Source organism: Lepisosteus platostomus, chromosome 13 (assembly GCF_059453375.1).
Source record: "Lepisosteus platostomus isolate fLepPlt1 chromosome 13, fLepPlt1.hap1, whole genome shotgun sequence".
Classification (NCBI taxonomy): domain Eukaryota; kingdom Metazoa; phylum Chordata; class Actinopteri; order Semionotiformes; family Lepisosteidae; genus Lepisosteus; species Lepisosteus platostomus.
This window is the reverse complement of record NC_142623.1, coordinates 13,648,840-13,673,701: the sequence shown is the minus strand read 5'-3', so window position 1 is coordinate 13,673,701 and position 24,862 is coordinate 13,648,840. Positions and strand designations below refer to the sequence as shown.

Here is a 24,862-nt window from a genome sequence, read left to right as displayed (position 1 = left end):
AGGGACTGACCACAGCCGAGACACGCTGGACACTGGACACAGCGAACCTGTCTGTGGACACTGACCTGCTTCAGAACCCCAGGGATTGATCCACTCAGGACACACTGGACACAGCGAACCTGTCTGTGGACACTGACCTGCTTCAGAACCGCAGGGACTGATCCACTCAGGACACACTGGACACAGCGAGCCTTTCTGTGGCCACTGACCTTCTTCAGAACCACAGGGACTGACCACAGCCGAGACACGCTGGACACTGGACACAGCAAGCCTGTCTGTGGACATTGACCTTCTTCAGAACCACAGGGACTGACCACAGCCGAGACACCCTGGACACTGGACACGGTGAGCCTGTCTGTGGACACTGACCTTCTCCAGAACCACAGGGACTGACCACAGCCGAGACACGCTGGACACTGGACACAGCGAGCCTGTCTGTGGACACTGACCTTCTTCAGAACCACAGGGACTGGTCCACTCAGGACACACTGGACACAGCGAACCTGTCTGTGGACACTGACCTGCTTCAGAACCGCAGGGACTGATCCACTCAGGACACACTGGACACAGCGAACCTGTCTGTGGACACTGACCTGCTTCAGAACCGCAGGGACTGATCCACTCAGGACACAGCGAGCCTTTCTGTGGACACTGACCTTCTTCAGAACCACAGGGACTGACCACAGCCGAGAAACACTGGACACTGGACACGGTGAGCCTGTCTGTGGACACTGACCTGCTTCAGAACCCCAGGGATTGATCCACTCAGGACACACTGGACACAGCGAGCCTGTCTGTGGACACTGACCTGCTTCAGAACCGCAGGGACTGGTCCACTCAGGACACACTGGACACAGCAAACCTGTCTGTGGACACTGACCTGCTTCAGAACCGCAGGGACTGATCCACTCAGGACACAGCGAGCCTTTCTGTGGACACTGACCTTCTCCAGAACCACAGGGACTGACCACAGCCGAGACACGCTGGACACTGGACACAGCGAGCCTGTCTGTGGACACTGACCTGCTTCAGAACCACAGGGACTGATCCACTCAGGACACACTGGACACAGCGAGCCTGTCTGTGGACACTGACCTTCTTTATACAAGACTTACTTTAAATAATAATAATAATAATAATAATAATAATAATAATAATAATAATAATACTTTAAATGAATGTTGGAGAAAAAGACGCGGTAGGTTTGCACCTTTAAGTAAATTGAAAAAACCTTCCAAGGTGTTTGAAAAGAACAGCCCGTCTCTATGTAAAGTGGCCCTTTTTCAGTTTTATTACCATTATTTTTTTTAATAATAACACAACTTCAAAACTCCGAGCAAATGACATCCCCGGGGCTGCCGGAGCCCAGACACCAGCTGCGTCGCCGACACGGGTGGGGCCGTCGCGCGCGGCTTGTGTGTGTGTGTGTGGGGAGGGGGCACGCGGGCCCGGGCCCGTGCGGGGAGGCGTTTCCACGCGGAGGCGGCCGTGCGGTCCTGCGATCGGTGGCTCTGCGCTCGGCTCCCCCTGGGAGAGTGTTTGCCCTCGATAACTCTGCGCTCGGCGGCTCGCCTGTGCTCACAATGAATGGCTGCCTGTAGCGAGAGAGAGAGAGAGAAAGCCTCTGACTCCTCCATTGAAACACTTTCCAACAGCTTACAGTGAGGGGGTGAGTTTTTCCCGGCGCCACGCCGCTCGATCGGGGTCGCTGAGGGCAGGGGGGCCCGTGGGGCGGGTGTGGGCAGCCCGCCCGACCCCGGCGGCTCGCCCTTTGGGGAGAAATCGGTGCTCTTCGGAGCGGTTTTGGGGGGTTATTGTTTTTGGGAAGGTGTGCGATGGGGGATGGGCTGGCAGGAACGGCACCAGCCAAACTTTAACCACTTCAGTGGCGAAAAACACAGCCCGCTGCTCCGGGCCAGCGGCTCCGGCGCGATCGCGCAACTTTGTTGTCGGGAGCAGCTCGCACCCGCCGCCGTGTCCCCCGGGCGGCCGGGGGAGAGAAAGTGGAGAGCCCGGGCGAGGATCGGGAGGCTGGCACTGCGCGCATCCCGGAGTGGCGACAAGTGGTTAAAAGTCGTGTCTTGGCTAGCGGCTGCTCACCTCCCTCCCCTCTCCCCGTTCTGCTCTCGTCTGGCTCGTCCCCGGTAGCTCCGTCTGTCCCGAGCTGACCTGTTGATGTCTGGGAGGATGGCGGGTCTGATTTATTTTTTTTTGGGGGGGGGGGGGTGCGTGTGTGGATGCAGGTAAACTGCCCCCCCCAAACCCACCCCGATCTGAGCCCCCCCCCACACACACACACACACCACCACTATCACCACCACGACCACCGCCGCCGCAAAAACACACACACACACACACACACACCTCCCCCACCACACCACCTTAGCCCCCCCCTCGCAAACAAAAGCCGGGGCGATCTCTGTGCCAGCCGCTGAAGCCGGAGCCGAGCGCGTCGGTCCGTCCCGCCGCTCTAGGCCCGAGGAGGCGGCGCTCGGCGCTGGCACACACACACCGGGCGACTGCGGCTGCCTCTCGCCTCTCGGCCCCGGCCGGGGCTCGGCCGGGGCGACACGGCTGGCCGGGGGTCGGTTTTTCTGTTTTTGTTCCGCGGCTTCCCTGCCCACCACCTCGGCCGGGCAGAGAGGCTGGCACTCGGGGGCTCTGCCCGACTGCCGCCCCCGGCCCCGGGACCCGCTCCCGGGGTGGAACTGCGTTTCGCCCGTCCTTCCTCCCGATGCCCCGTTTTCTCGCCTCTTTTCCGGTTTCTCCCTCTCCGTGCTCCCCGATTAAAAAAAATAAAAAAAATAATAAAAATGAAATGATCGCATCGCCGTGTCGCTACTGCAGAACCATCCTGTCCCACGGTTCTCCACGCGTGACAAGACGGCGGTACGGGCGGGCTCGGGCTGTTTCTCTCGGTCGTGCGCGAGCGGAGCCCATGAAGACGGGGCGGGCATGTTTTGAACCGAGGATCGGACACGGGGTCCGACGAGCTAAGATCGCTCAAATTAGGGCAAACGGAACAGGCTTCACGTGAACCAGGAAATGAGCAGGTCTGCGGTGAAGGAAACGCTTTTCTGAGGGGTGAAGCTGGCAGGCGGCTGGGATAGGTTACTGTGAGAGAGGGTGGACTACCAGTCCAACTCCCGAGCGACAGGCAGGCCCGGACACACACAGGTGGTACCGACTCTTTCAGCTGTCCGGGAAGTCCTGAGAATTCTGTAGACCACCCACATCCTGGAGAAAACTCAGTTTCCAGGAACTTCGACACGAATCGAAATGAGTCGGTTGTTATTTCACGGACGTGGTTATTACTGTAGATAAATGCTGATTTGAGAAATAGGTCTGAACACCTCGGAGTCAGCTTGATTTTGTCAAGTCGCTGTATGACCTGACATGACCTTGTTCCACTTCCTCCGTCTTCTCCTAAATGTCATCTCCTTTTCAGTTTTTCTCAGACCTTTTCTGTCTCCCACCCTCTCTGGGCCTGTCTGTCTGTATCTGTCTGTATCTGTCTGTCTATCTCTCTCTTCCCCAGTGCCTGGGGCTGTCTGTCTGTATCTGTCTGTCTCTCTCTCTCTCTTCCCCAGTGTCTGGGGCTGTCTGTCTGTATCTGTCTCTCTCCCCCCCCAGTGTCTGGGGCTGTCTGTCTGGTGTTGTCAGTCTGTCTCTCTCTCCCGGTGCCTGGGGCTGTCTGTCTGTATCTGTCTCTTGCTCTCCCCCCCTCCAGTGTCTGGGGCTGTCTGTCTGTATCTGTCTCTCTCCCCCCCCACTGTCTGGGGCTGTCTGTCTGTATCTGTCTCTCTCTCTCCCCCCCCACTGTCTGGGGCTGTCTGTCTGTATCTGTCTCTCTCTCTCCCCCCCCAGTGTCTGGGGCTGTCTGTCTGTATCTGTCTCTCTCTCTCCCCCCCCAGTGTCTGGGACTGTGTCTGTATCTGTCTCTCTCTCTCCCCCCCCAGTGTCTGGGGCTGTCTGTCTGTATCTCTCTCTCCCGGTGCCTGGGGCTGTCTGTCTGTATCTGTCTGTCTCTCTCTTTCTCTCTCCCCCAGTGTCTGGGGCTGTCTGTCTGTATCTGTCTGTCTCTCTTCCAGTGCCCGGTGCTGTCTGTGTGTCTCTCTTCCAGTGCCTGGGGCTGTTTGTCTGTATCTGTCTGTCTCTCTTCCAGTGCCTGGGGCTGTCTGTCTGTACAAATTGAATTGACTAAAATATTTAAATCTTCTAAAGAAAGAACACTTTGTCACTGTGTGTCAGTGGTGGGGATGGACTGAGGTACATGGTTATCTCACACGGTAGCCCAACTTTCCTGCTCTGCTGCTGTTATACTTGAACATTAACAGAATGAATTTGGTGAATCAGTGTGTCAAGTATTGCTTTACTGCACTACAGCTGTGAAAGTGGTTTAGTTTCACTTCACCAAGCAACTGTAATAATGCCAGCTGGCTGTAGGTCTGTGTTTGAGGCCCAGTGTGCGCTGGAGGTCAGAGGTCAGTCTGGGGCCAGTGCATGTTGGGAAATACACGCCGGGTCAGAGTACTAATTGAAAATACTGGATATTCCAGGTGATTTTGCAGAGGGCTACTCTGGATTGTTGACAACACTAGAAATATAAAGGATACAAAGATCAGCCATTAATGATGCACATGAAGAGTATTTTACATGATTGTAGTTTCGGAAGTGTGGCTGGATTTTATTGTAAGATAAAAAAATGTAAAAAAAAATGCACTCCAGTTATGTTGATAGCTCTCACATGTAATCAGGTTCACGTGTTTAATTTTCACTGAGCGCAAGGTGAATTTATTCACAGTCTTACTTTAACACCATGTGTTAAATTAAGGTTTACGTAATATTTTAACGAACTGATTAAGTGTTGTGAAAGCTTTGTACTTAATTTGGTGAAAAGTAACCTCTCTCTCAGCACAGTGTTAATGTACTGTAGTGTCCAGTCAGTGTGTCTGTATGAACCCCTCTCTCTTAGTGCAGTGTTAATGTACTGTAGTGTTCAGTCAGTCAGTGTGTCTGTATGAACCCCTCTCTCTCAGTGCAGTGTTAATGTACTGTAGTGTCCAGTCAGTGTGTCTGTATGAACCCCTCTCTCTCAGTGCAGTGTTAATGTACTGTAGTGTCCAGTCAGTCAGTGTGTCTGTATGAACCCCTCTCTCTCAGTGCAGTGTTAATGTACTGTAGTGTCCAGTCAGTCAGTGTGTCTGTATGAACCCCTCTCTCTCAGTGCAGTGTTAATGTACTGTAGTGTCCAGTCAGTCAGTGTGTCTGTATGAACCCCTCTCTCTCAGTGCAGTGTTAATGTACTGTAGTGTTCAGTCAGTCAGTGTGTCTGTATGAACCCCTCTCTCTCAGTGCAGTGTTAATGTACTGTAGTGTCCAGTCAGTCAGTGTGTCTGTATGAACCCCTCTCTCTCAGTGCAGTGTTAATGTACTGTAGTGTTCAGTCAGTCAGTGTGTCTGTATGAACCCCTCTCTCTCAGTGCAGTGTTAATGTACTGTAGTGTTCAGTCAGTCAGTGTGTCTGTATGAACCCCTCTCTCTCAGTGCAGTGTTAATGTACTGTAGTGTCCAGTCAGTCAGTGTGTCTGTATGAACCCCTCTCTCTCAGTGCACTGTTAATGTACTGTAGTGTTCAGTCAGTCAGTGTGTCTGTATGAACCCCTCTCTCTCAGTGCAGTGTTAATGTACTGTAGTGTCCAGTCAGTCAGTGTGTCTGTATGAACCCCTCTCTCTCAGTGCAGTGTTAATGTACTGTAGTGTCCAGTCAGTCAGTGTGTCTGTATGAACCCCTCTCTCTCAGCACAGTGTTAATGTACTGTAGTGTCCAGTCAGTCAGTGTGTCTGTATGAATCTCTCTCTCTCTCTCTCTCTCTCTCTCTCTCTCTCTCTCTCTCTCTCTCTCTCTCTCTCTCTCTCTCTCTGTGTGTGTTTGCAGACACTGTGGTGTTGGGCGTAGCGCCATGGCTCAGACGCTGCAGATGGCGATTCCCAACTTCGGCAACAACATCCTGGAGTGTCTGAACGAGCAGCGGCTGCAGGGGCTGTACTGCGACGTGTCCGTGGTGGTGAAGGGGCACTCCTTCAAGGCCCACCGGGCGGTGCTGGCGGCCAGCAGCTCCTACTTCCGGGACCTCTTCAACACGGGGGGCAAGAGTTCGGTGGTGGAGCTGCCCTCGGCCGTGCAGCCCCAGAGCTTCCAGCAGATCCTGGCCTTCTGCTACACCGGCCGGCTCAGCATGAACGTGGGCGACCAGTTCCTGCTCATGTACACGGCCGGCTTCCTGCAGATCCAGCAGATCATGGAGAAGGGCACCGAGTTCTTCCTCAAGGTCAGCTCCCCCAGCTGCGACTCGCAGGGCCTGCACGCCGAGGAGACGCCCCCCTCCGAGCCCCAGAGCCCCGTCACCCAGACCTCGGCGGGCGGCGGAGGGGGGGGCGGCGGCGGGGCGGCCGCCGGGGGGGGCGCCGCGGCGGGGCGGCCCTCCCCCTGCCTCACGGCCCTGCCCCTGGTGTCCCGCGTCAAGATGGAGCAGCAGGAGGCCTCGTCCTACTCGGTGGTCTGCACCCCCGTGGCCAAGCGGCTGTGGGAGGGGGGCAACCGCGAGGCCGGCGGGGGCTCGGGCGGGGGGGGCGGGGGGGGCATGAGGAAGGCGGCCCGCTTCTCCCAGGAGGCGGGCCGGGGCGGCGCCATCCAGACCCAGGGGGCGGCCGGCGGCGGCCACGCGGGGGGCAACACCAGCTCCTCCACCACCACCACCACCACCACCACCACCACCCCCAACAACAACAGCAACAACAGCGCCTCCGAGGGCACCAGCCCCGGCACGCTGAGCGCCTACACCAGCGACTCCCCCAACTCCTACCACGACGAGGATGAGGAGGAGGAGGGCGGCGAGGAGGGCACGGAGGAGCAGTACCGGCAGATCTGCAACATGTACACCATGTACAGCATGCTGAACGTGGGCCCCGCAGGTGAGACGGGAGACGGGAGACGGGAGACGGGAGACGGGAGACGGGAGACGGGAGACGGGAGACGGGAGACGGGAGACGGGAGACGGGAGACGGGAGACGGGAGACGGGAGACGGGAGAGGGGGAGAGAGGGGGAGAGGGGGCGCTCACGCTGGGCTCGCGGTGCCTGACTGTCGCCTCCTGTCTCCCTGCGCTCAGCTGGTGAGCGGGTGGACGCTCTGCCGGACCACCTGACGTCTGACACCCGGAATCGGATGCGCGTGCGGCAGGACCTGGCTTCGCTGCCCGCTGAGCTCATCACACAGATCGGCAACCGCTGCCACCCCAAACTGTATGAGGAGGGGGACCCTGCTGAGAAACTGGAGCTCGTCACAGGTCAGACACACCTACAAGCTACAGTCCCAGTGCAGTAGAACAGTCCTGTTACCATAGGGGCTACAGTCCCAGTGCAGTAGAACAGTCCTGTTACAGTAGGGGCTACAGTCCCAGTGCAGTAGAACAGTCCTGTTACAATAGGAGCTACAGTCCCAGTGCAGTAGAACAGTCCTGTTACCATAGGGGCTACAGTCCCAGTGCAGTAGAACAGTCCTGTTACAGTAGGGGCTACAGTCCCAGTGCAGTAGAACAGTCCTGTTACAATAGGAGCTACAGTCCCAGTGCAGTAGAACAGTCCTGTTACAGTAGGAGCTACAGTCCCAGTGCAGTAGAACAGTCCTGTTACAATAGGAGCTACAGTCCCAGTGCAGTAGAACAGTCCCGTTACAGTAGGGGCTACAGTCCCAGTGCAGTAGAACAGTCCTGTTACAATAGGAGCTACAGTCCCAGTGCAGTAGAACAGTCCTGTTACCATAGGGGCTACAGTCCCAGTGCAGTAGAACAGTCCTGTTACAGTAGGGGCTACAGTCCCAGTGCAGTAGAACAGTCCTGTTACAATAGGAGCTACAGTCCCAGTGCAGTAGAACAGTAGGGGCTACATGGGCTAGGAAGCTTTGCGTCACTCCCAGATGATCCACAGTTCCCAGGTATTAATTATTTTTATGATTATATAGCGCTTTTCTGGACACTCCACTCAAAGCACTTTACTGGTACTTTACCAGAATGCTCACCACACACCAGCTCTCAGTGGGGAGGAGAACAGAGTGATGAGGCCAGTTCATAGATGGGGATTATTAAGAGGCCATGATTTTTAAAGACCGGGGGGAAATTAGGCCAGGACACCGGGGTAACACCCCTAATCTTTTCAAGAAACACCCTGGGATTTCTAATGACCACAGAGAGTCAGGACCGTGGTTATAAGTCTCATCTGAAGGACGGCAGCTTTTTTTTTTTACTGTATATTGTCCCCATCACTATACTGGAGCATTAGGACCCACACAGACAGCAGGGTGAGCGCCCCCTGCTGGCCCCACTAACACCTCTACCAGCAGGTACTGGCCAGACTCACACCTGCTGAGCTCCAGTGGGTTTCCAGTTGTGAGCTGTGTGTGGCCCAGTGTGCTCTGTGAGTTGATCCCTGCTTCTTGGTGCTGCAGGAACCAGCGTGTTCATCACCCGGGCCCAGCTGATGAACTGCCACGTCAGCGCGGGCACGCGGCACAAGGTGCTGCTGCGGAGACTGCTGGCCTCCTTCTTCGACAGGTGAGCTCCTACAGCTGCAGTCATGGTGACGGCTCGACAGGCGACTGTAGCCATGGTAACTGCTCGACAGGCGTCCGCGGTCACGGTGATGGTGACGGCTTGACAGGCGTCCGCGGTCACGGTGACGGCTCGACAGGCGACTGTAGCCATGGTAACTGCTCGACAAGCACAGAGACGGCTCGACAGGCGTCCGTGGTCACGGTGATGGTGACGGCTTGACAGGCGTCCGCGGTCACGGTGACGGCTCGACAGGCGACTAGCCATTGTAACTGCTTGACAAGCAGAGAGACGGCTCGACAGGCGTCCGCGGTCGCCGTGACGGCTCGACAGGCGTCCGCGGTCGCCGTGACGGCTCGACAGGCGTCCGCGGTCGCCGTGACGGCTCGACAGGCGTCCGCGGTCGCCGTGACGGCTCGACAGGCGTCCGCGGTCGCCGTGACGGCTCGACAGGCGTCCGCGGTCGCCGTGACGGCTCGACAGGCGTCCGCGGTCACGGTGACGGCTCGACAGGCGACTGTAGCCATTGTAACTGCTCGACAAGCAGAGAGACAGCTCGACAGGCGTCCGCGGTCGCCGTGACGGCTCGACAGGCGACTGTAGCCATTGTAACTGCTCGACAAGCAGAGAGACAGCTCGACAGGCGTCCGCGGTCGCCGTGACGGCTCGACAGGCGACTGTAGCCATTGTAACTGCTCGACAAGCAGAGAGACAGCTCGACAGGCGTCCGCGGTCGCCGTGACGGCTCGACAGGCTACTGTAGCCATTGTAACAGCTCGACAAGCAGAGAGACAGCTCGACAGGCGTCCGCGGTCGCCGTGATGGCTCGACAGGCGACTGTAGCCATTGTAACTGCTCGACAAGCAGAGAGACAGCTCGACAGGCGTCCGCGGTCGCGGAGACGTCTCGACAGGCGACTGTAGCCATTGTAACTGCTCGACAAGCCCAGAGATGGCTCAACAGGTGTCAGGCGACAGGCGACAGAACAATTTTGTTTCATGTGAATGATCATCATGTGTGTTGCACGCTGTGTTGTTGCTCTGTGATGGCTTTCCAAGCTTGATTTTGAACCCCTGTCCCCGCAGGAACACTCTGGCCAACAGCTGTGGGACCGGGATCCGCTCGTCCACCAACGACCCGAGCCGCAAGCCGCTGGACAGCCGCGTGCTGCACGCGGTCAAGTGTGAGTGACTCGTGTTTACACCGATCTTCAGCTTCACCGACAGGCAGACCTGGCCCTGCTAGCAATACCAACTTGTTACAGCAGGGGGCACTGTTTGTTCCTGAAGCCCTGCATATCAGTGGAAATGAGTTAAGACAGCCCTGGGGCCCTGGGTTCAGGAGCTTGTCCTCCTCGTAATCGCTTGGGTTTCCTCCCACAGTCCAAACACATGCTGGCAGCTTAAGGGGCTTCTGGGAAAACTGGCCCTGGTGTGAGTGTGTGTCTGTATGCCTTGTGACGGTGTGGTGCCCCGTCCAGGGTGTACCCTGCCTTGTGCCCGTTGCATGCTGGGCTAGACTCGGCTCCGCCAAGACCCCGAGTTGCAAGAAGCGGATAGAAACGCTTGGTCTTCAGTCAAAGGGGGCCGTCTGGGTGGGCTTTTCTCACTGCGACCTCCTCCTGTCTCGCCAGTCTACTGCCAGAACTTCGCCCCCAGCTTCAAGGAGAGCGAGATGAACGCCATCGCGGCGGACATGTGCACCAACGCGCGGCGCGTCGTGCGGAAGAGCTGGATCCCCAAGCTGAAGATGCTGATGGCGGAGGGCGAGCCGTACCCCAACTTCCTGCCGGACAGCGTGAAGATGGAGGCGGACGGGCTGGGCGCGGAGCACGGCTTCGAGGGGGGCGGCCTGGAGGCCACGGCCTCCAGCGAGGGGGGCGGCTCCAGCGAGGCCCTGCAGGGGGGGGCCGGAGACAGCAGCACTTTGTTTTAGTAAGTGACCCCCCCCACCCCCCCCGCCAACTCCAGGTGTCACCCACAGTTCAGCTCTGGAAGAGTTGGGGGGGGCGTATCGAGAGGCAGGGGGTTATGGGAAAGGGGGTAGCTGCGGTACAGCAAACGAGAGGTTAATGCACCCTTTCAGCGCAAGAAAGGCCCCTTGCCCACCTCATCTGCTCTTAAGTTTGCTTTTAATTTAAACTCCTGGTCCGGGCCGGTCGGGTCCGGTCCGCCTACCCTGGGGAAGAGCTGCGATCACGGCCTGCGATTCGAATCCAGACCTCTTCTCCGAGTCGAAGAAACACATTCCCCACTCGAGGCCAGGGAGAGCGCGGGGGAGTCTGCACGTTGCTCTGAAACACTGTCCTGATTCTTGAATGTATTTGACGGCAGTATTGGCTGCGCTGGCCAGCCGCCCTGACGTGACGGGCGGATTCGTGTCCGTCAGTCTGTGTCACGGCCGTTCCAGTCACCCCCCCACTCGCCCCTCCTCTGAATTCTGGGTGGCACATTCTGACCAGAACATTGACCATTTCTCTTCTTTTAATTACTTTGTTGTTTGTTTTTTTTCTTTTATACAAAATTGTGTTTTGGGCTTAATTCTCTTGTGCGTAAGCAACATGCCAAGAACCCGGAGACAGAGGAGCAAGTTACTGAAGACACGGGGAGAGAGAAAAGACTGTCGGATATTTTTTAGAATATATATATAATTATATACCTGCGTCTCTGTGCGTGCGTATATAGAGAGAAAGAGAGGGATTGTTTTAAAATCTCGTTTTCAGACTGAATTGTTTGTGAAGGTAATTCCCACTAAAGTTTATGAGAAAATGACGAAAAAAGAATATTTTTGCATTTGCAGATCTATCCAAATGTTCCTTTTTGTTTGTGTGTCCCGTGGCGTGTCCGTTTCTGCCCCAGGCTCACAGGGCAGCAGCTGCTTTTAGTTCAGAACAGGCCCCCTGTCCCGCCGGCCTTCCCCCCCCCCTCAGGGTTTGGGGGTGCGGGGGTGTCCCACGGGGCATGGCCAGGATGTGGGTGCGCGCGCGCGCGCGCGTGTGTGTGGGTCGGGGTGCCACACACCAGTACGAGCCTGACGTGCAGGAGGGGCTGGGAGGTCAGAGGTCAGAGGGCAGCTGGAATCAGGCAGGGGGTGGAGTACAGTGGGGGAAATACTCGGGTGTCCGAGAAACGTTCTCTTACTGCAGTTTCAGAGGAACGACAGTCATTTTCCCCCTGCGGGGTCAAGTGGCTTTGCTGAAAGGCAGCCTTGGCTCTGAAGGGCGATAGAAGGAGGGGGTCACGCTTGTAAGAAACTCGTTCAACCCTGCGAGAAAAACGAGTTTGCTCTCCTTGAGAGATTAAGAAGTTAAAAAAGCAGTTGCACTAGAGCTGCCGCCCCCTTGTGGCTGGGAGGTACAATCACAGCGCTACCGATGGCCTGGTGCTGGCCCCCTGGCCTTGACTGGGGCAGCGTGTCTCTGGGTTATCGGGTAGCTGCCGTGCCGGGGGGGGGGGGGGTGTCATCAGCTGTGTCTGGGGTCCTCCCAGGTCCCAGCATGTGAGCTGGGGGAGGGGCTGTGGGTTCAGAGCTGCCAGCTGTCCGCTAGGCGCTAGGTAGACAACTTCCTCTGGTCCAGTTTCACCAGAAGCAGGAGAGGAGAAAATTTGCACACTTTTAAAACGTGTTTCAATGCTGCCTTAATGAAAGAGTTTGTGCCTGGGAGTTGGAGAGACAGGAGCAGGTGTGGGAGTCTGGGGGTGTGTCTGTTGTCTGTTGGCGGTGCCTGTGTTAGGCTCTGAGTGTGTGTGCGGACACACAAACACAACTAATGACCGCAAGGAGAAGTTTGAGAGAGACAAACCCGAGTGTGTGTGTAATGGCCTGACATCTGGGTGCCTGACTGGAGCTCTGTGCGGACGTGTGTGTGTGTCCATTGTGTGACTGGGGCTCTGTGTGGACATGTGTGTCCAGTGTGTGACTGGGGCTCTGTGTGGACATGTGTGTGTCCAGTGTGTGACTGGGGCTCTGTGTGGATGTGTGTGTGTTCAGTGTGTGACTGGGGCTCTGTGTGGAAGTGTGTGTGTGTCCACTGTCTGACTGCTGAGGGCTCTGTGTGTGGACGTGTGTGTGTCCACTGACTGACTGCTGAGGGCTCTGTGTGTGGACGTGTGTGTGTGTGTGTCCACTGTCTGACTGCTGAGGGCTCTGTGTGTGGACGTGTGTGTGTGTGTCCACTGTCTGACTGCTGAGGGCTCTGTGTGTGGATGTGTGTGTGTGTGTCCACTGTCTGACTGCTGAGGGCTCTGTGTGGACGTGTGTGTGTGTCCACTGTCCGACTGCTCTGTGTGTGGACGTGTGTGTGTTTCCACTGTCTGACTGCTGAGGGCTTTGTGAGGACGTGTGTGTGTGTGTCCACTGTGACTGCTGAGGGCTTTGTGAGGACGTGTGTGTGTGTGTCCACTGTCTGACTGCTGAGGGCTTTGTGAGGACGTGTGTGTGTGTGTCCACTGTCCGACTGCTGAGGGCTCTGTGTGTGGACGTGTGTGTGTGTCCACTGTCCGACTGCTGAGGGCTCTGTGTGTGTGTCCACTGTCTGACTGCTGAGGGCTCTGAGGACGTGCGTGTGTCCAGTGTGTGACTGGGGCTCTTTGAGGATGTGTGTTGTGTCAAGCAGGCCTGGGGTGAGTCTGTGGAGTCCTGTGAGGCTCTCTGCAGAGTCTGTGTTTATCTGCACCTTCTGTAAAGTGATTGTTCCATGTTTCAGAGGCTGGGCTTTCTTGGAATGTAAGCAGTGCCGTCTTTCTGAGTCAAAGTGATTCCTAATGTAAATATTAGCAAGACTGTCTTACTGATACTGTTTTTATTGTTGTTTTCTGTCAGAGAACTGTGTTAATTGAAAATGTAACAGATTGCCAAGAGTTTGACGCTGACTGTCAGGTGTGGAGCACTGGGCCCAGCCTGAAGCAGAGAGAGAGACAGGGCCTGTCAGGTGTGGAGCACTGGGCCCAGCCTGAAGCAGAGAGAGAGACAGGGCCTGTCAGGTGTGGAGCACTGGGCCCAGCCTGAAGCAGAGAGAGAGACAGGGCCTGTCAGGTGTGGAGCACTGGGCCCAGCCTGAAGCAGAGAGTGACAGGGCCAGTCTGCGGTAGAGAGAGACAGGGCCTGTCAGGTGTGGAGCACTGGGCCCAGCCTGAAGCAGAGAGAGAGACAGGGCCTGTCAGGTGTGGAGCACTGGGTCAGTGTGCAGTAGAGAGAGAGACGGGGCCTGTCAGGTGTGGAGCACTGGACCAGTGTGCAGTAGAGAGAGAGACGGGGCCTGTCAGGTGTGGAGCACTAGGTCAGTGTGCAGTAGAGAGAGAGACAGGGCCTGTCAGGTGTGCAGCACTGGACCAGTGTGCAGTAGAGAGAGAGACAGGGCCTGTCAGGTGTGGAGCACTGGGTCAGTTTGCAGTAGAGAGCGAGACAGGGCCTGTCAGGTGTGGAGCATTGGGTCAGTGTGCAGTAGAGAGAGAGAGACAGGGCCTGTCAGGTGTGGAGCACTGGGTCAGTGTGCAGTAGAGAGAGAGACAGGGCCTGTCAGGTGTGGAGCACTGGGCCCTGTAATAAGAGTCAAGGCAGGACAGACACAGCTCAGACAGAACAGTGAAGGGATATTTTCTCGGTGTGATGTTCTTCTCGGTGTGTAACAGCGTGTTGGTGTAGATTTCAAAGTGGCAGTTTGGTTTGTGATGTCTTTCTCCCTCCAGGGTAGAGGGACTAACTGCTGTTGCCTTACTGTTGCTCATCGGTATCTGTCAGCAGTCTGGTGGCTATCGCTGATGTGCCGTTGACAGATGCACACAGGAAGTGTGGAGCTGTGGGTGCTCACCAGGGTCACAGCTCTGTGGGGAGATACTGGTCTCTGGAACAGCAGAGCGGGCGTCTCTTGTCTCTTCTTCCGGTTTTTATTTTTCCTTTTTCGAAGTACCGTAGTATTAGGCTGTAAAAAAACATACTACTAATCCATGATTAACCAGTAGAGTTGCCCATTGTGAGGTGTGCGGTGGCGGGGAAGAGGACGGGATTGTGGACATGGTGGAGGGCAGTACAGGCCCCAGTCGGACTCCACCCCGAACGCACGAGCGAAGGTGGAGGTGACACCAGAGGGGGCCGCTCGGCCGCCACTCCAGTCCCAGCACCCTCCTGGGGGCGAGATCTCTCTGGCACGGGCCAGGCCTCGGCACACGGCCCCCGGACCCCCATCGGCCCTCCCGCTCTCCAGTCCCCCGCCGCTTTAGGGCTGAAAATCTTTTGCAAAGTTCCCACCCACCCAGGCCGGGGGGGCGTGGGGTCTGTGTGCCTGGAGTGGGGGGCCCAAGCCCGCTGTCGCAGTGCACAGCCACCAGGGGGCGGGCGTGCACAGCCGGCCCCTGCCTGGCTGTGGCATCCCCCCACGGCTCTGGAGCGTTCCGGGAGAGCTCTCCCCTTTCCCGTCATTCCAAGGGCCGTGCACGTTGTATCCCGGCCAGAGTCGGTGTGGGACGAGGAGTTTTTCCGGCTTGTTGTTTCGGGGCCGTCTGGGGTGCCCCGGGAGGGGGCGGGGGTGTGCTGGGAGCCGCGGGAGACGAGAGGAGCTCTGTTCGCCCCCCTTCGGTCCGGGAGCTCCTCTTCCTTGCCTCCAGCCCCCGGCCGGCGGGAGGGGTTCGCTCAGCCAGAAGCGGGGTGTCTTGAGGGAAGGAGAGCGGGCCTATCCGCTCTCCCCCAGGGGCCGAGCCCCTGCCCCTCCCAGCAGTGCAGCAGGGGCCAGCAGGTCCTTTCACTCTATATATACTGTATATTATACATAGAAGCACTAATGAAGTTTGATTGTTAGTTGTGCACTCACAGCATGAGGTATTAATCCAGAAGCGCTTTCCAGACCAACGCAGTAGCCTCTACTGATGTCAAAGCCCCCCCGCTGTGAATCCTGTAACGCCAGTGTTTATTCTGTGTTCAAAGTGCCAATAACTTTGTGAATTCCTAACTGTGACCCAATAATAAAGATAATTGCACATTAACTACTGTAAAAAAAAAATCTGAATATCTTAATAAAAAGTTTGTAACAAAAAAAAAAAGGGGGGTGTCCTGCTCTTTCTACCGCCGCTGCAGGGGCAGAGGGGCGTGGGAGAGGAGCGTGCCCGTTTCGCCCACCGCGGTGGAAAGGGCTGCTGGGGAAATGGAGCTGGATCTTTCTCTGAAGCCCCTGGCTTGCCCAGGCCCGTCGGGATCGGTCCAGCGCTTGAAGAGAAACGAGCCTGGACTCCTCCATGCGTCACACCACCACCGCGCGTGAAGTCACCCGTCCAAGCCCCGTCCCCAACCCTCCTGTCCGCAGGGGCCAGACGCCGTCGAGAAAGAGCTTGGACGCACACGCGCAGACCCCTGCGCCACGGGGTACGGCAGCGAAGTCAGGGCCCGCGGTTCATGGTGAAGGTGCGGTACATTTGGCACGTGTCATGAGAGGGGATGTTTAGAATGCTGGAGTGAAGTGTGACCCCCCTGCAGAAAGCTGTACCCCCCAAAAGTACTCAACAGCCTCCCACACCCCCCTTATGCAAACAAACGGCACTTCAAAAACAACTGTACAGCTGTATTGACAAGATCAAGGTGTATTATAAAACAGTCCTGTAATAAAAGATATTTTACAAATATAAAACCGTAAATACATTTCTGGAGACCAGAAATCTTCTCTGCCTAGGGCACAGCAGAGTGCAGTACCATCAGCACAGCCCAGGGCCCTCTGCAGAGCTGTGTCCCCTCAACACAGCCCAGGGCCCTCTGCAGAGCTGTGTCCCCTCAACACAGCCCAGGACCCTCTGCAGAGCTGTGTCCCCTCAACACAGCCCAGGGCCCTCTGCAGAGCTGTGTCCTGTTAGCAGAACCCAGGCCCATTAATCAGAAAAGCCCGCTAAACACCTGTCAGACGGCAGCACACAGCAGCCATCTGCCCTCTTTTAAAAAGCGGGCCTGTCTGGACCCGCCCTACATCAGCAGCAACTGTGTACGTAGGGACTCAGGCACTCACCCCAGGAGATCTCCCCCAGGCCTGTTAATCACAGCCCTTAATTAAACAACTGTCAGATCGGGCCTTTTGCCCACACTCCCAAAGGGCCGGCCCAGATCCACAGAGCCCTTCGCAGGCAGGAAATGGGGTGGGGGAGTCCCGAGGATCCGCGGTGTTGCTCCATAAGGATTCGGGGAGGGGGTACCCCAACAGCATGGCGGCTGAGCTGGTTCCAGGACGAGGGAACCTGCCAGCTAACAGCTGTGGAACAGCAGCACTGCAGCTTCAGCTCTGTCAAGGCTCAAGTAAGTGGCTATAAAACATTCAAATTTACAGGTAACCAGCAGCTAGTTCAGCAAAGCACTGGGGGTAAGAGGACTCACCGCCGGGACTGGGCTGCATGAGAGGTCAGGGAGACTGTGAGGTCAGGGTGGGGTGACCTGCTGGTACCTCTCCCATCTCGCCTTGGAGACACCGGGGCTTCCCAAGGGGAGGGCAACAGGCTCGCTGGCAGCGAAAGAGTTAATCAGAAGGATCACTCCAAGCAGCACCTCGTTATTGATCCCACAACCCTCGGGGGATTCCGGGTCCAATCCGGGTACCCACAGAGTGGTCCAGCTGCAACAGACCATTCTACTTGTGCTTGGGGTCAGTGACCCTTGACCCTCAACCCTCATCCAATGGCATCCTAAAATCACTTCTGGTCTGGAAACAGAGAGAGAGAGCTGCCCTGGTCGAGGGCACACAGACACAGAAGCGCTGAAGCTAAAACCGTCTAAAAAAAGCAGGCGCCCAGCTGGACGAATGCACTGATAGGACCCAGAGTCCCAGGGGTGGAGGGAGAGACGGAGGAGGGGGTGAAGGAAAAGGAGCGCCCATCTTCTCAGCCTGTCCATCGCTGCCTGGTCTCAGGAGGGAGTGGGGAGGTCAGGGATCAAAGTGCGAAGATCAGGATGAGAACGATGAGCACAGTCACCACCAGAACCCCAATAGCGCACCACTGTCGCCGGCCTGACAGACAAAGGGACAGATAGGACATGGTGAGGGAGAGAGACTGACAGGACACACTGAGTGAGAGAGACGGACTCACAGACAGGACACACTGTGAGAGAGACAGACTCACAGACTCCGACTCGGCCACAGACAGGACACACTGTGAGAGAGACAGACTCACAGACTCCAACTCGGTGACAGACACACACACACTGTGAGAGAGACAGACTCACAGACTCCGACTCGGCCACAGACAGGACACACCGTGAGAGAGACAGACTCACAGACTCCAACTCAGCCACAGACAGGACACACTGTGAGAGAGACAGACTCACAGACTCCAACTCAGCCACAGACAGGACACACTGTGAGAGAGACAGACTCACAGACTCCAACTCGGTGACAGACACACACACACTGTGAGAGAGACAGACTCACAGACTCCGACTCGGCCACAGACAGGACACACCGTGAGAGACAGACTCACTGCTAGTCATGTGAGAGACTTTCTCCATCTTCTTCAGCACAGAGTTCATCCGGGAGCTGGTGTGATCCATTTCCTCAGCAAACTCACCCAGCATCCTGCAGAAACCACATGGTTCAGCTGTGCCTCGGCACACAGACTACAGCCTGCACAGACGCACACACATGGACTATAGCCCAAACACACAGACTACAGCCTGCACAGACGCACACACATGGACTATAGCCCAAACACACAGACTACAGCCTGCACAGACGCACACACATGGACTATAGCCCAAACACACAGACTACAGCCTGCACAGACGAACACACATGGACTATAGCCCAAACACACAGACTACAGCCTGCACAGACGCACACACATGGACTACAGCCCGCACACACACAGCCTACAAGAAGACACACACACACAAGTGCACGCATGCAGCACACACAGACACATGCACAGACACGCACGCCTGCACATGTACACCCCTGTACACATGAGCAGAAAGAAAGCCCAGGGCCCCACGCTGCTGTCCTGTGGTGATTTCAGCTGCATTTCAGTTACAGATTTTGGGATGAAAGCTTCTGCATCTTTAACTCTGCTGCACCCCACATTGTGCAGAGGTGCCCTGTGCAGTGCCTCAATAACCACCCCCAACCACTGCACCCCCTACAGGACAGCTGCTGTCATGACTCGCGCCGCTGCCGCGGAGACCGTGCCGCTCGCTCACAGGGCCTGCTCCTCCAGCTCGTCCCCGAGCCGTCCCGACATGTCCTTCAGCACCCGGATGCTGCCGGACACCAGCTCCAGCTGCGTGTCCTGGTCCTGCATGATGAGCTGGGAGAGGGACAGGCAGTGAGCAGTGTGGCGCCGGGGGGCTGCCCTGGCCGCTGCCCCGCCGACGTGCCCACCTGCTGCTGTGCCTGCTGCTCCTCCAGGTAGAGGGAGTTTGCTGACACAAGGTATTGATCTGAATGAAGACCTCCCCGAGGACCAGGAACCCCCAGGAGAGCCTGAGAGAGAGGGGTTCATACAGACACACTGACTGACTGGACACTCCAGTACATTAACACTGCACTGAGAGAGAGGGGTTCATACAGACACACTGACTGACTGGACACTACAGTACATTAACACTGCACTGAGAGAGAGGGGTTCATACAGACACACTGACTGACTGGACACTACAGTACATTAACACTGCACTGAGAGAGAGGGGTTCATACAGACACACTGACTGACTGGACACTACAGTACATTAACACTGCACTGAGAGAGAGGGGTTCATACAGACACACTGACTGGACACTACAGTACATTAACACTGCACTGATAGAGAGGGGTTCATACAGACACACTCACTGACTGGACACTACAGTACATTAACACTGCACTGATAGAGAGGGGTTCATACAGACACACTGACTGACTGGACACTACAGTACATTAACACTGCACTGAGAGAGAGGGGTTCATACAGACACACTGACTGGACACTACAGTACATTAACACTGCACTGAGAGAGAGGGGTTCATACAGACACACTCACTGACTGGACACTACAGTACATTAACACTGCACTGAGAGAGAGGGGTTCATACAGACACACTGACTGACTGGACACTCCAGTACATTAACACTGCACTGAGAGAGAGGGGTTCATACAGACACACTCACTGACTGGACACTACAGTACATTAACACTGCACTGAGAGAGAGGGGTTCATACAGACACACTGACTGACTGGACACTACAGTACATTAACACTGCACTGAGAGAGAGGAGTTCATACAGACACACTGACTGACTGGACACTACAGTACATTAACACTAGTTTCTTTGGGACAGATGAGAAGGTCTGGGAGACAGCAAACTACAGAGTGTGACAGAGTACAATGTGATGTAAGACAGCTCTCTCTGTCCTCACTGACCTGTCGACTCCTCCTCTCGGTCTGTGCCTGGGCTTCAGGGCTGGACAAGTGCTCCTTCATCTCCTGTACGACAGACACAGAGTGACATACTGCTTGAATAATACACACTGGACAGGCACTTAAAACACAGAGACACAGACAGACGGCGCTCACACACAAGCGCAGAGACACAGACAGACGGCGCTCACACACAAGCGCAGAGACACAGACAGACGGCGCTCACACACAAGCGCAGAGACACAGACACAGACAGACGGCGCTCACACACAAGCACAGAGACACAGACACAGACAGACGGCGCTCACACACAAGCACAGAGACACAGACACAGACAGACGGCGCTCACACACAAGCACAGAGACACAGACACAGACAGACGGCGCTCACACACAAGCACAGAGACACAGACACAGACAGACGGCGCTCACACACAAGCACAGAGACACAGACACAGACAGACGGCGCTCACACACAAGCACAGAGACACAGACAGACGGTGCTCACACACAAGCACAGAGACACGTGGCACCTGCACAGCTTGTCGGGTCCTGTCAACAAAGTCTTTTCGGTCCTGAAGCTCTTGCTCCTCCAGGCGGAACTTGCTCGGGTTCGACTCCACGATGGCTGAGAGGCTAAGGACATGGGCTGGCCTGGAGAGAGGAACTGTGGCTGCCAGTCTCACACACTCACAAACAGTCCCCACTCTCCTCTGTCAGTCTCTCCCTCCCTAGCTCACTGGATACTCAGAAGCTAATTGATCCCTTTCTTGAAAGAATTGGCTTCATGTCCCCCTGTCTCCCTCTCCCTCCTCCCAATCTCTCCTCCTGCCCCTGTGTCTCCCTGTCTCCCTCTTCCTCCTCCCATTCTCTCCCCCCACCCCTGTGTCTCCCTGTCTCTCTCTCCCTCCTCCCAATCTCTCCTCCTGCCCCTGTGTCTCCCTGTCTCCCTCTCCCTCCTCCCAATCTCTCCCAGGGCCCGTGTCTCCCTGTCTCTCTCTCCCTCCTCCCAATCTCTCCTCCTGCCCGTGTGTCTCCCTGTCTCTCCTCCCAATCTCTCCACCCGCCCGTGTGTCTCCCTGTCTCCCTCTCCCTCCTCCCAATCTCTCCTCCTGCCCCTGTGTCTCCCTGTCTCCCTCCTCTCAATCTTTCCACCCACCCGTGTCTCCCTGTCTCCCTCTCCCTCCTCCCAATCTTTCCACCCGCCCGTGTCTCCCTGTCTCCCTCTCCCTCCTCCCAATCTCTCCCACACCCCTGTGTCTCCCTATCTCTCCCTCCTCCCACACCTGTCTCCCTGTCTCTCCTCCCAGTCTCTCCCTCCGCCCCTTCCCCCCATTTCTCCCTGAGGATACAGATGGTCTCCTGCAGGTCCTCCAGGTCCCAGTCTATGCCCCTCAGGCTGTTCCTCAGCTCGTTGGCACTCCAGTCCATCTCATCCCGACTGACCAGCGCCTCCCCCTGGAGCAGCTCCTCCCAGCGTGCATACAGCCCCTGCGCCCGGGACAGGGCCTTCTGCACCTCCCTGACAACACAGTGACACACCTCCAGTTACACTCCTGCACCTCCCTGACAGCACAGTGACACACCTCCAGTTACACTCCTGCACCTCCCTGACAGCACAGCGACACACCTCCAGTTACACTCCTGCACCTCCCTGACAGCACAGCGACACACCTCCAGTTACACTCCTGCACCTCCCTGACAGCACAGTGACACACCTCCAGTTACACTCCTGCACCTCCCTGACAGCACAGTGACACACCTCCAGTTACACTCCTGCACCTCCCTGACAGCACAGTGACACACCTCCAGTTACACTCCTGCACCTCCCTGACAGCACAGTGACACACCTCCAGTTACACTCCTGCACCTCCCTGACAGCACAGTGACACACCTCCAGTTACACTCCTGCACCTCCCTGACAGCACAGCGACACACCTCCCTGACAGCACAGCAACACACCTCCAGTTACAGTCCTGCACCTCCCTGACAGCACAGCGACACACCTCCCTGACAGCACAGCAACACACCTCCAGTTACACTCCTGCACCTCCCTGACAGCACCCTGGCTGCCTGACACACTCGCTGCCTGACACACTCGCTGCCTACACCCTGACTGCCTGACACACTCGCGGCCTACACCCTGGCTGCCTGACACACTCGCTGCCTGACACACTCGCTATCTACACCCGGACTGCCTGACACACTCACTACCTACACCCGGACTGCCTGACACACTCGCTGCCTGACACACTCGCTATCTACACCCTGACTGCCTGACACACTCGCTGCCTACACGAGTGTTGTAGGCAACACTCGTTGCCTACACCCTGACTGCCTGATACACCCTGACTGCCTGATACACCCTGACTGCCTGACACACTCGCTGCCTGACACACTCGCTGCCTACACCCTGGCTGCCTGACACACTCGCTGCCTGACACACTCGCTGCCTGACACACTCGCTATCTACACCCGGACTGCCTGACACACTCGCTACCTACACCCGGACTGCCTGACACACTCGCTGCCTGACACACTCGCTATCTACACCCTGACTGCCTGACACACTCGCTACCTACACCCGGACTGCCTGACACACTCGCTGCCTGACACACTCGCTATCTACACCCTGACTGCCTGACACACTCGCTATCTACACCCTGACTGCCTGACACACTCGCTGCCTACACCTGGACTGCCTGACACACTCGCTATCTACACCCGGACTGCCTGACACACTCGCTATCTACACCCGGACTGCCTGACACACTCGCTATCTACACCCTGACTGCCTGACACACTCGCTATCTACACCCTGACTGCCTGACACACTCGCTACCTACACCCCGATTGCTTGACATACTCGCTACCTACGCCCGGACTGCCTGACACACTCGCTATCTACGCCCGGACTGCCTGACACACTCGCTATCTACGCCCGGACTGCCTGACACACTCGCTGCTTACACCCTGAGTGTCTGACACACTCGCTGCCTGACACACTCGCTGCTTACACCCTGAGTGCCTGACACACTCGCTGCCTGACACACTCGCTGCTTACACCCTGAGTGCCTGACACACTCGCTGCTTACACCCTGAGTGTCTGACACACTCGCTGCCTGACACACTCGCTGCTTACACCCTGAGTGTCTTACACACTCGCTGCTTGACACACTCGCTGCTTACACCCTGAGTGCCTGACACACTCGCTGCTTACACCCTGAGTGCCTGACACACTCGCTGCCTGACACACTCGCTGCTTACACCCTGAGTGTCTGACACACTCGCTGCCTGACACACTCGCTGCTTACACCCTGAGTGTCTTACACACTCGCTGCTTGACACACTCGCTGCTTACACCCTGAGTGCCTGACACACTCGCTGCTTACACCCTGAGTGTCTGACACACTCGCTGCTTGACACACTCGCTGCTTACACCCTGAGTGCCTGACACACTCGCTGCTTGACACACTCGCTGCTTACACCCTGAGTGCCTGACACACTCGCTGCCTGACACACTCGCTGCCTGACACACTCGCTATCTACACCCTGAGTGCCTGACACACTCGCTGCCTACACCCTGAGTGCCTGACACACTCGCTGCCTGACACACTCGCTGCTTACACCCTGAGTGTCTTACACACTCGCTGCTTACACCCTGAGTGTCTGACACACTCGCTGCCTACACCCTGGCTGACCGGCGCGTCACAGACACGCTGATACAGGACTGGGGCTCTCAACACCCCGCCTGCTCAGTTCGCCGAAACACTAACTGTCCCGCCAGCGAGTGCCCCGTGTCTAGGAAAAATCAGTGTCATTACTGTTAGCGCCTACACTGTGTACGTATACATTCATGTTTTACTCGTGTAAACTCACCCCTTCACCACGAAGAACGGGTCCTCCAGCGACATGTCGTCAGCGACAGTCTGAGAGACCCAGCACACACTTCCCTCCTCCAGCTCTTTCTCCCCCGCCACTCCTCCATCACATGACCAGGGCCTGCGCACTTCACTCTTGTCACATGACGCTTTGAAGAATTCACCCCTGTCACATGACGGTGGCGCTATAATGATGGTTTCATATGAACCAAAACCGTAATGACGTCAGGAATAGAGTGTCACACTTTCTTACACGCAGGTTAGCTTACTTAAAATATCTGCAAACCTGGCTAGCGGAGTCACATTTATACATTTAATAAGTTTCCGCTCCAGGTCCAGTACCAGTTATGAGTTATTTACAGCAGCAGTAACACACATGAGGGACAGGGCGCTCACGGCCGCTGCCTCGCCTCAGGCGCCTCCCATATTTGGGCAAAGGAAGCGGGCGCAGCCGGCGACAGCGCCATATAAGGAGGCGAGAGCTGACGCTCCCTCCCCGCCCCGCCCCTTCCAGCCCGCTGCTGCTGAATTAGGTAAGCAGGGAAGTACAGCCGCCTTGCGTCACGGCTTTTCCACTGCGCGGGACCCGGGAGCCCGGAAGCGCCTTGTATGGGCGTACGGGGGCGACGTCACCAAGGAAATACCCCCCGGGGAATAACGAGCCGAGAGAGGGGGGCGGTTAGATCCGACATCTGTACAGCAGGCACAGAGCCCAGATCCACCCCAGCCACCTCCGGCACGGTGCCGGTTCACAAAGCCGCGACACGGCGCACAGCAGTGTACGCACGCCGTCCACAGACACGCGGGTGCGAGACGTGTCAGTATGTGTGTCCCACACGCAACATCCCCGCAGAATTCCTGTAGGAGACCCGCAGAGGCTCATCCACACTGCGCTAACCTCCAGCGTGCAGAGGTCACAAAGCCCGCGTCTATGCACGGGATACAACTGCATTATTATTTTATTATTTTATTATTACGTAGCCCAGATGTCAAGAGTCCCTCCGGACAGGAAACAC

General features: G+C 56.6%; 2 protein-coding genes and 1 long non-coding RNA gene across 9 annotated transcripts; 1 reads left to right on the top strand and 2 right to left on the bottom strand.

The window, feature by feature from the left end:
• Positions 1-1,268: 1,268 nt before the first annotated feature.
• LOC148649977 (uncharacterized) lies at positions 1,269-2,292 on the bottom strand. Its single transcript, XR_015925985.1, has 2 exons — positions 2,101-2,292; positions 1,269-1,595 (listed from the first exon to the last, which is right to left on the bottom strand). It is a non-coding gene; the product is annotated as an uncharacterized LOC148649977 (long non-coding RNA).
• On the top strand, positions 1,533-15,642 carry LOC148649976 (nucleus accumbens-associated protein 1-like). Of its 7 annotated transcripts, none has more exons than XR_015925984.1 (7): positions 2,927-3,053; positions 5,939-6,975; positions 7,172-7,348; positions 8,506-8,611; positions 9,694-9,791; positions 10,242-13,974; positions 14,130-15,642. XR_015925984.1 is itself a non-coding variant. In XM_088603252.1 (6 exons), the coding sequence occupies exons 2-6, from the start codon at positions 5,964-5,966 to the stop codon at positions 10,541-10,543; spliced, it is 1,695 nt and encodes a 564-aa protein (XP_088459378.1). In that variant the 5' UTR covers positions 1,533-1,669; positions 5,939-5,963; the 3' UTR covers positions 10,544-15,642. The 7 variants fall into 7 exon arrangements, 4 of the variants coding, with proteins under 4 accessions (XP_088459378.1, XP_088459379.1, XP_088459377.1 ...); XR_015925983.1 differs by having other exon boundaries at positions 14,079-15,642; XR_015925982.1 differs by having other exon boundaries at positions 10,242-14,025; positions 14,079-15,642.
• Positions 15,643-16,136: 494 nt separating this feature from the next.
• Positions 16,137-23,992, bottom strand: stx10 (syntaxin 10). The gene is made up of 8 exons (XM_088603256.1): positions 23,845-23,992; positions 21,318-21,487; positions 20,499-20,593; positions 19,970-20,032; positions 18,948-19,049; positions 18,767-18,873; positions 18,052-18,146; positions 16,137-17,582 (listed from the first exon to the last, which is right to left on the bottom strand). Exons 1-8 carry the CDS (start codon positions 23,877-23,879, stop codon positions 17,506-17,508), a joined length of 744 nt encoding a protein of 247 aa, XP_088459382.1. The 5' UTR covers positions 23,880-23,992; the 3' UTR covers positions 16,137-17,505.
• Positions 23,993-24,862: the final 870 nt, after the last annotated feature.